This window comes from Gracilinanus agilis, chromosome 1 (assembly GCF_016433145.1).
Source record: "Gracilinanus agilis isolate LMUSP501 chromosome 1, AgileGrace, whole genome shotgun sequence".
NCBI lineage: Eukaryota > Metazoa > Chordata > Mammalia > Didelphimorphia > Didelphidae > Gracilinanus > Gracilinanus agilis.
This window is the reverse complement of record NC_058130.1, coordinates 771,837,458-771,847,179: the sequence shown is the minus strand read 5'-3', so window position 1 is coordinate 771,847,179 and position 9,722 is coordinate 771,837,458. Positions and strand designations below refer to the sequence as shown.

At 45.5% G+C, this 9,722-nt stretch overlaps 1 protein-coding gene across 1 annotated transcript in view; it reads right to left on the bottom strand.

The window, feature by feature from the left end:
* The window catches only part of MYO18B (myosin XVIIIB), a 352,648-nt gene that overhangs the window by 3,345 nt on the left and 339,581 nt on the right, over positions 1-9,722 (bottom strand). The window contains exon 36 of the mRNA XM_044685471.1: positions 7,200-8,403. Coding sequence (XP_044541406.1) covers positions 7,212-8,403 — 1,192 coding nt within the window. The 3' untranslated portion in view covers positions 7,200-7,211. The remainder of the gene's footprint in view (positions 1-7,199; positions 8,404-9,722) is intronic.

Here is a 9,722-nt window from a genome sequence, read left to right as displayed (position 1 = left end):
AAACCCTTACCTTTTGTCTTAGAATCAATACTGTGTGTTGATTCCAAGGTAGAAGAGAGGCAAGGGTTAGGCAATGGGTGTTAAATTACTTGCTCAGGGTCATATAGCTAGGAAGTTTCTGAGTCCAGATTTGAACCCAAGACTTCCTATCTCTAGACTTGGTTCCCAATCCATTTAGTCACCTAGCTACCCCCAATGTCCTCCTGATCTTGAACAAGTTATTTTTCTTTGGGCCTCAGTTTTTCCATCTGTAAAATGAAAGAGCTGGACTAGATGATCTCTAAGGTCCAGTTCAGCCCTAAACCCAGAGCCCTATGATCCCAAAACTTCAATGGAGGATTAATTTAAGGCAGATCAGGATGCCAGCAGGTAGCCAACCTCCAGGTGCATTTAAGATCCCTGAGCATGTATGAAGGCTAAGCTCAGGACCAGGCTATGTGGGGCCATGAAGATGCAGCTATATAGACAGTAAGAGATGGAGGGATATTAGAGATCACCCAGCCTAATGTTTTCATTTTACAGATGGGACAACTAAGGCTAAGAGAGATGATGTTCAGAGTAAGATACAATAAGAGGATGTTGAGGATTCAAACTCAGTTTCTCTGGCTCGAAAGCTAGAGCTCTTTTTACTGTGCCATAGCAGGTTGATGCTGACATGATACAGTTTGAGGAGTGGTGAAGGATTTCACTCCTTAATATCTCCCCAGCTGATTTTCCATGTGCCTGAAATCCCACCATTAGAATCTCCTATTTGTATCTAGGCTGGGAGGGATAAGATACTGCCCAAGTATTGAACATTAATGACTTGACTTGAATTGGGAAATCAGCTCCATCCTAGCAGGAATCCTGCAGGAATGAGTCGCCAGATGGATGGTCATTTAGGAGCAGGAGTGGGTTAAGCCTCTGCCATGGGCTACCTTGTCCCTAACTTTATTGTATGGATTCAGGAAGAGAGGACCTCAAGCATGAGACTCAGAGCAGGAGGGGGAATCATGCCTGGAGTTAGCACGGGACACGGGAGATGAGAGCATCTCGGGACTCAGCTCTGGGCAGATGCTCTCTGAAGTATTGTGTTTATTTTCAGGCACCGCCATTCAGAAAGGACATTGATAAGCTGGAGAGTGACCCGAGGAGGGTATCCAGGAGAGGACAGGGCCTTGGAATCATGAGGATCAAGTGAAAAATCTGGGAATGTTTAGGCTGGAGAAGACTGGAGGACAGGGAGAGGGTGCATGCCCGCTATTTTCAGAAAGCTATCAAGTTGGAGATTGGGCTTGTTCTGTTGGAAACAAAATAGATGGAGGGGAGTTAGGCAGGTTTAGACTTGTGGTCAGGAAAAGCATCTTTATATCGAAAGCTGTCCCAAAGGGACATGGATGGGCTGCCCTAGGAGGTGGGGTGGCCTGCACTTCACTGGAAGTCCTGCAGCAAAAGTTTGATGGCTACTTGATTTGGAGGGAAGGGATTCCTGTTCAGATAATAGGTTGACTGAAGTGATCCTGAATGTTCCTTCCATCTCAGAAATGCCAATTCTGTGGAAGGGGATGAAGGAAGTCAAGGAGAACTTTTTACCTGTTTCAAAATTGGATGAAGAGTCACATCTTAGTTTGGGTACACAATACCACCGTTAGATGATGGGAAGGAAAGAGTTAATCAGCTCTCAACTATTTATATCTGGCATTGGATATATGCTAACGATGACCAAAATCTTCTCTGGGGGGAAATCAATTGGTCACTCAAAAGATGGCTGGGCAAATCTCTGACCCTTTCTCCTTATCCATCTCATCATCATTCAAGAACTTACCTGTTTCAGGAGACTTTTGAGGAGGATGCCAGTCACCTCTCCACTCACTGACCACCCAACAGTACTTACTACTTCCACTGTGAGAATTGTGGGAATTGAGTGAACCACACTAACTACATCTTGTAACAATTCTGGATTTAGCTTAGTTCTCTTTCTACTCAGTTGTGAGTCTAATCCAATTTATGTCTTGTGAAAAAACTTTATTCAGTTACGGGAAATGGGAGAAAATTTTATTGCATTGTTTGAACCTAGCCCTGCATGGCTAAGAAGCCAAAGCACCTCTTTTTGTTGCTTAGAGACCTTTAACTGAGGAACTAGTTTATGCTGACCAAAATCCAGTCAGATCTGAAGATGGATACTAGGAGTTTTCTCACAATTATACATCTCAAGCATCCCCCACATCTTAACTGAAAACTGGCCCAGCATTGGACAGTTATTATTTCTTTGTTCCTTTGATTGTTTACAGACACGTGGGGGAAATGGAACACTTCCTTTTCTGAATTCAGAGAATTATATCTCTTCTATCTCTTCTTCCCAACTTGGAAAGCCTCTAAACTTTCCTCCAATTAGAAATGAGATGACTCAATCTTGTATCCTGGTTTGTATCTTGTTATTTTCTTTTACTCTGTAAAAATCTGTCTCCCCCTGTATTCAGGGTCCAGTGTCAAGCTGAGGGGCCTCATCCAAATTTGTTAAGCAATTGGCATGTATTGCTTCATAAATTGATATGCTCAGAAGGTTGAACCTTTCTTTCCTCAGCCATTTCAGATTTCATCTATTACAACACCTACACATGGATGCATATGGTTATTAGTTATTGAATCATCTGATCCAATCCCCTCATGTTATGGACAAACAAACTGAGACCAGAGAATTTGCCCAAGGCCACACAGGTTTAAATAGTCAGTAGAATTATAAGATCACAGATTTAGAGCTCATAGGAACCTCAGAAGCCATTCAGTTCAACCCATCTATTTTTTCAGGAGAGTAAACTGAGGCCTAGGGAGGAGTAATGATCGGTCCAAGATCATATAGCTTTTAAGGAGCAGATTGAGGACTTTAATTTAGCTCTTGGGACTCTGGGTTCAGAGTTCGTTCCACAAGTCAGGAAGAGCTAGATTTGAATCCCACTGCTGGATACTTAACCAAGAAAATGGGCAAATTGATTTCCCTGAGGTCTCAGTTTTCTCATCTATAAAATGGGGGCAATAATCCTCACAATGTCTACTTCACTGGCTGGTGAGAAGAGAGGTTGGTAAAATTGAAAGTGATATAGAAATAGAGGTGATTGTTTTTTAGGGTCATCTATATAGATCTGTATGGAAGGGATCTCTCCTAGGCTAACTGGTCCAACCTCCTCATTTTATAGAAGAGAGAAATGAGGACCATGTGGCTTTGGCAACTTGCTCGAGTGCACATAGGAGTAGCAAAGGACAGAACCAAGATTTAAACCTAGGACCACTGAGTCAACCTCCAGTGCTCTTCTCCCTGCATCATCCTGCTTCTCATGATTCTCACTACACTAAAGCAGAGGTGGGAAGTATAGAATGAGTTGTCATTGACACTTGGGAGCCAGATCACGGTTCTAGATCTCACACCTGACTTTATCAGCTTGGGCAAGTCCTTTCTCTTTTCTTGGCCTCTGTTTCTTCCACTATATAAAAAAATAAAGCAGTGAACTTGATGGTCTGTAAGAATCTTTTATCTCTAAGAGAAGATGAAGCATGTGAGTTTAGCTATCAACAATTCTTCTTCAGCTAGCAACAATGAGAGATCAACAGGCTTGTCCAGGAGCACAGAACCAGTAGGTGTCAGAGGTGAGACTTGAACTTAGGTCTTCTGATCTCCGATGTCCACCAAGCCAGATGGCTTCTCAGAAGGGATCTTACAACAGAGAATGGCTGATCTGGGAGGAAGAGCTAGGAGGGGTCTTCGAACATGGGACATCAGAGCTGGGAAGGGCCTTAAAACCTGGGAAGCTAGAACTGAAAGGGCCTTAGAACACAGAATGTTCAGAGCTAGGAGGGCTTTTAGAACAAGAAATGCCAGAGTTTCAAGAGCTTTCAGGGAACTGGCTCCAGAGTTACAAGGACCTGAGAACAAGTCTCATTTATGGCACTACCTGAGTGACCCTTGGTAAATTTTAAACTTTTCCAGGCTTCAGTGCCCTCAACTGTAAAATTAGAAAATGACCTTTAGGGTTTCTTCCAGCTCTAACTCTCTAATTCTCACCAAATTCTCTCCTTACATTTATGAGCAAAATTATGGTCAGAGAGGTAAATTAGGGCAGAGAGGTGCCCAAGGTTCCATAGCTAGTAAGGGGCTGTTGTTCATAGTCTCCTTATGGATGGGAGTGGGGATGGGGGTTACATATTTATGAGCCAATAAACACATCTAACCCAGATCCATTTGCCATGTTGAGATAAGGACACATTGGTTGTCCATTTCCAGACCTAGGCTAGGGAAATAAAATACAGGAATAGTTTTTAAGAGATGTTCACAATTCATTAGGATAATTACCAACACTGAGCTCTCATCAGAGGTTTGACTTTTAAAAACAGAGAGGGGGAGAGAGGAGACAGATGGAAGATGCTGCCCAAATCTCCAAGGAAACCCTGGTCCCTCATAGGCTATCCCTTCCCTCTATGGCCTTTGAAGCCACTCTCTCTTCAGTTCCTGGAAGTGTCATCTTGTAAATGAAGCTTTGATCATTATCTGGTAATTGAGAACAGGAAGAAAGCTTCTGTTGAGACACATTAATTCATTTGGATGTGGCTCATCCCTATTCACTGCAGAGGAAGAATGCAGCTTTGGAGTGAACCAACAGGGCTTTCTGGAGGAATAGGGCTTTTTCATGAAGAAGATCTACTTGCTATTCTATGCAAGGAGCCCCTTTTGCCCATCAAGGGATCCAGGTAAGTGGGGGGGGGAGGTCTTGGAGTGTCTAATCTCATTTGGTCACAGTCCCATTTCCTGGAGTTCAGGAGAAAGACTGAATAGGATTCTAGAATCTAACTGGAAATCTCTCCCTAGGCTAAGTGGGAAGCTCAGGTGGAAATGATAATTTGGACACAAAGAGGTTTAAGAATTATCTTTAAGGATTTCAGGTCCTCAGAGGAAAGGATGCCTCATTCTGCTTCTGACTCAATCATTAGTGCTGTGTGACACTGAACAAGTCACTTTCCTTCTCTGGATCTGTTTCCTCCTAAAATAAGAGGGGGTTGGTCTAGAGACTCTCAAAGAATCCTTTGATAATGAATATTTCATATTATAAGACAACAGCTATCTTGAATGCTCTAAGTGCCATTCTAGATCTCATATTCTCTGTTCTAAGGCTTCTATCAGCTTTGGCATTACCTGCTCTAAGTGCCTCCCCAGCTCCGACATTCCCTGTTCCAAGCCCCCTTCCAGTTCTAACATTCTCTGATTTTATCATTAACCTCAGCCATTGTTTGTTTGGAGATTCACTCCTATCCAGGCACCACACAAGGTGGATTGTGGTCTACAAACCTACTTCACTCTGCTTTGTCCTCTCCTCTACTGTAGGAGGAAGCCTGGCTTGGCTGGCTAGGTGTTAGGGTGGGAGGATGCTAAAAGAGAAAGGGGGCTCTCTTCTTTGACCCTCAAGAGGTTGGGAGGGGGAACAAGAGAGAGTGGGCAAGATCATAACCTATAGAGCCTTTTCTGTCTTTTAAACCCTGACCTTCTGTCTTAGAGTCAGTACTAAGTATTGGTTCCAAGGGAGAAGAGGGATAAGCACTAGGCAATGAGAGGTAAACAACTTGCCCAGGGTCACCAGCTAGGGAGTGTCTGAGGCCACATTTGGTCGACCCCAAGTCGTCCAGTCTCAAGACTCCAGGCCTGGTGTTCTATCCAGTGAGCAACCCAGCTGCCCCCTAGAAAGATTTTCAATATCCATCCCCTTCGGGGCATCAAGTGGTCTTGGTCCTTGACATTCCAGGTTCCTGACTGTGATACCCTAGCAGCAAGGTTCCATTTGCCTCAGTTTGACCGACTATAAAATGGGCTGAAGAAGGAAATGGCAAACTACTCCAGTATCTTTGCCAAGAAAAACCCAAATGGGGTCATGAAGAGTCGGGCACGACTGAACGACAATAAAATGACTGAAAGTTGTTACCTGCCCTCCTCCCTCCATGACAGAGTCTGGGTGACAACATGTATGTAAATGTAAAAAAGTGTACTGTAGACAGAACTGAGTTTCATGGTCAAGGGTGGAGGGGGAACTCGTCATCACCACCCTCATCCATCATCCTGCCCCTTCTCTACTTCCAAGGATCCAGAGCTCTCTTGCTACCTCCATGCCCAACTATCTTCCCTCCTTCCATTCCATGGGCCCATTCTGGAAGCAGTGCCCATTGTTTTGGGATCTTTTTCTCTTCCTCTTCCCCTCCATCAAAATTATTGTCCTATTGTCTTCTAAGGGCCCTGACCGCAGTTAGGTGGCAACGAGTATAAAGGAGGTTAATAAAAAACCCAATCAGTGTAATGTGTTTTTCCTTTCCTGGTACCATCATCGCTCCTTCAGGATGTCCATGCATCCAAAAGACCCTTAAGGAGAAACTAATACTGCGAGCCTCAGGCACTATAGTGGTGGGGTGAAATGGGGAGCAAGGGAAAAGGTGATTCTGGCTACCTCTGATCACAGCAGGAGGATGCCGAGATGTGTAACCCAACCAATTGTAGAAGCCTGTTGTTTTATGGATGAGTAAATCTAGAGAAACCAGGGAAGTAATCTGCCTCTGCTTCCTCATCTGGAAAGTGAGTGGGTTGGATGAGATGACAACCTCTGAGGTCCCTTCCAACTCCAGGTTTGGGATTCTGAAAGTTTAATTCTCAGGACTATGATACTCATGGGACATTCTTGATTCCCAGTGAAGTGGAGTTAATGTTTAGAAAGCACTTCTCAAACTTTAAAGTGCTATATAGATACTAGTGTTATTTTTATCATTGCCTTTTTTTTATCTTCCCTTCCCTCTTAGAATCAATACTGTACATTGGTTGCAAGGCAGAAGAGTGGTAAGGGCTAGTTGGGTGAAGTGACTTTCCCAGGGTCACCCAGCTAGGAAATATCTAAGGCCAGATTTGAACCCAGGACCTCCCATCTCTAGGCTTGGCTTTCCATCCACTGAGCCACCTAGTTGCCCCACTATGAATTTACTTTCAAATGAATTTTACCTAACCAAGAACTTTTGACAAGTTATAGAAAAAAACTAAATTATTTCAGATAGGAAGACTTTAAAAACACACATCTCAAGAGAAAAATGTTGATGGTGTAAATGAAATTCAACCCCACCATTTGGGGTTCTATGAGACCAAGAGACGAGTGTTGCTGCTCTGAACCCCCGTTCCAGAGCTGGGCATCGGTGCCTTTTACCTGGACCATTCCCTACTTCTGGAGATATTTCTTCATGATGCTTTCCACCTCATCTTGCCTCTTTGCATCCATCCATGTTCCATATCGGGATCTCCTATCACTCTCCTCCTCTCGTTTTAGGGATCCTGGCCGGCTCTTGATGCTGTCTGCGCTTCTGTAGGACATGGCGGAGCTGGAAGATGATGAAGAGTCGGACAGGTGCTCCGCGTCCTCCTTGGATTCCAAGTCTTCCTGGAAGGCGCTGCTAGTTCCTGGGAACAGACATTCCGAAGAAGCATCGCTCTTGAAGAAACTCGCCCCAGACTTCAGGCCGTCCCCTCTATCCTTGCTGGCTCTGATGGGAGACTTGGATTTTCGGATGGCTGGAACATAGTCATCAAAAGTCACTTTGCTTTTCTGCTCGTATCTCGGCAGTTTCCAGTCCCTGAAATTAGGTTCCAGAGGCTCGTCTGGCAGGTTGGAAAACCTTCTGTTCTGAAAGACCAGAGATTCTTTCCCCAGGTCCGGGTCCTCTACTTCCTCCAGGGGGGTGTCGATGCATGGCCTCCGAAGGTGCAGCCTGGACTGGGAGAACTTGCCCAGGTTATCTCCCACGGAGGAACTCAGATTCCGGTTAAAATTGCTTTCCAAGTGCTCCGACTGCAAGAGGGATTCGCAAGACCGGTACACAGACTTCGAAGGAGCAGGCAAGGAAAGCAAGGACTCTGAGTTGTCGCAGGAGAGACACTTGAGGCTGGTGGACCTTAACAGGCCGGATCGTGGGTTGTCCAGGTTGGTCTCCAGAGCGGACTTTTCTGGGAGCGTCGCTGTCTCCAAAGACCTGCGCAGAGACGAGGCGCCGATGGTTTGGTAGATGGGCAAAGTGGGCCAGTCTTCTTCTCCTAAGGCGTCCTTCTCTTTATCCGTCTGTTGTTTCCGGAGTCCCTCGAGAAACTCAGAAAGGGCCCAGGAGGTGCTTGGAGGTTTTTCGTCTATTGTCGGGGATGTGGTCGACGAGTGACTCTTGGATTTGTTGGCTGTCTTCATCCATGTCTCGGCACTCTCCACTTTATTCGTTTTATTATAATCTTGACCTGAGAAGGTGAAAGGTGAGATGGATTGTCTGGCGAAGCTCTTGTCCGATAGAGGCTTTTCATAGTCCCCCTTGGCGTCGGTCCTCAGCGTCGGCGGCTTCTTCTCGACCTCTCTGGTTTCTCGGTGCATCCTAAGGCAAAAAGGAAAACAGGTTCAGTGGGAGCCGAGCAACTGATTACAATTCGTGCAATCAGTGTGCAACTCGGGAGAGAGGAGCCCCCACTCTTTCCCTCCAGAACCCTCTTATCCCCACCACCATCTCAAATGAACCACATGATTTAATGCACAAATTCACGCCATGCAAATGATTTCTCCTTGCTTCCTGAAATGCAATTTCTGCCTATAATTAAAGCCAGCTAAGTGTGCTGGAGTCGATTAGAAGAGCAGCTAAGATGGATGACTTAGATTTATGAGGTCCTGCATCTGACGTGACAGGACTGATCATAGGGGGCCACCCTGCAAAATAAGTCATTTGCTCCTTAGTAGATAAAGTTCAGACCTGGGTGGGGATTTCATTCCTTTGGGCCGGAGCCCAACCACGGTAACTCGGGCCAAGTCTGGTTTCCCAGGATTCAAACAAATCCACATTTATCTGAATATTTCTGCTTGATCTATTATGCTTGTGACTCTTTGCTTGGGGGGAGGTGGGGAGGGAGTTAAGGGGAGAGGGAAATGATGATCTATAAAAAGAAATGAAATGTCTGAGATCAGCCTGAGAATGGGGACCACACACAGGGGGACAAACAGCTTCTATTCTGAGGAGACGCCAGGCTTAGCTTTCACATCAGGGATCCTAAGGGCAGCTAGTGCTGAGAGCACTCTAGCTAGGAGAGCCAGAGACTTGCAACAGTGCGAAATGACTGAGACAAAGCAAGCGTTATCATTTTACAAGGGAGAGACGGGAATCCATTAACCTTCTCTTGAACAAACAAAAATCTATTTCCTCTCCCTCCCTAGTAGCATTCTCAGTGCAGTTTGGAAACAAGCCAAGATGGTATCGAATGCCATGACTAAATCCTAGAGACCCCCAATGCCATTGCATGAGCACCTGGGCTCTCCTACTGAGGCCTAGCACTAACTCAAGTGACACCTAATCCGGCCCCCTCCTCTGATTGTGTGGGTTGCCTGAGATACCACTAGAGATACCCACACCTAGGGATAGACAATCCATATACAGTGGGAGGCTGGAACCCTGTCACCATTCTAAAACAAAGTCATGTCCTTGGTGCCTCCCACCTCCCATAACTTCACATCTTCCTCTCCCTCTCCTCCTTCACCCTCTCTCTCTCATTCCCTTTCCCTTCCTCCCTGTCTCTCTCTCTTTCCCTCCTTCCCTCTCCCCTCTCTCTCTCTTTTTCTCTCTCCCTCCCTCTCCCTTTCCCTCTCTCTCCCTCTCTCCCTTCTTTTCTCCATTTCTCTCTCTCTTTCTCTCTCCCTCCTTCTTTTCTC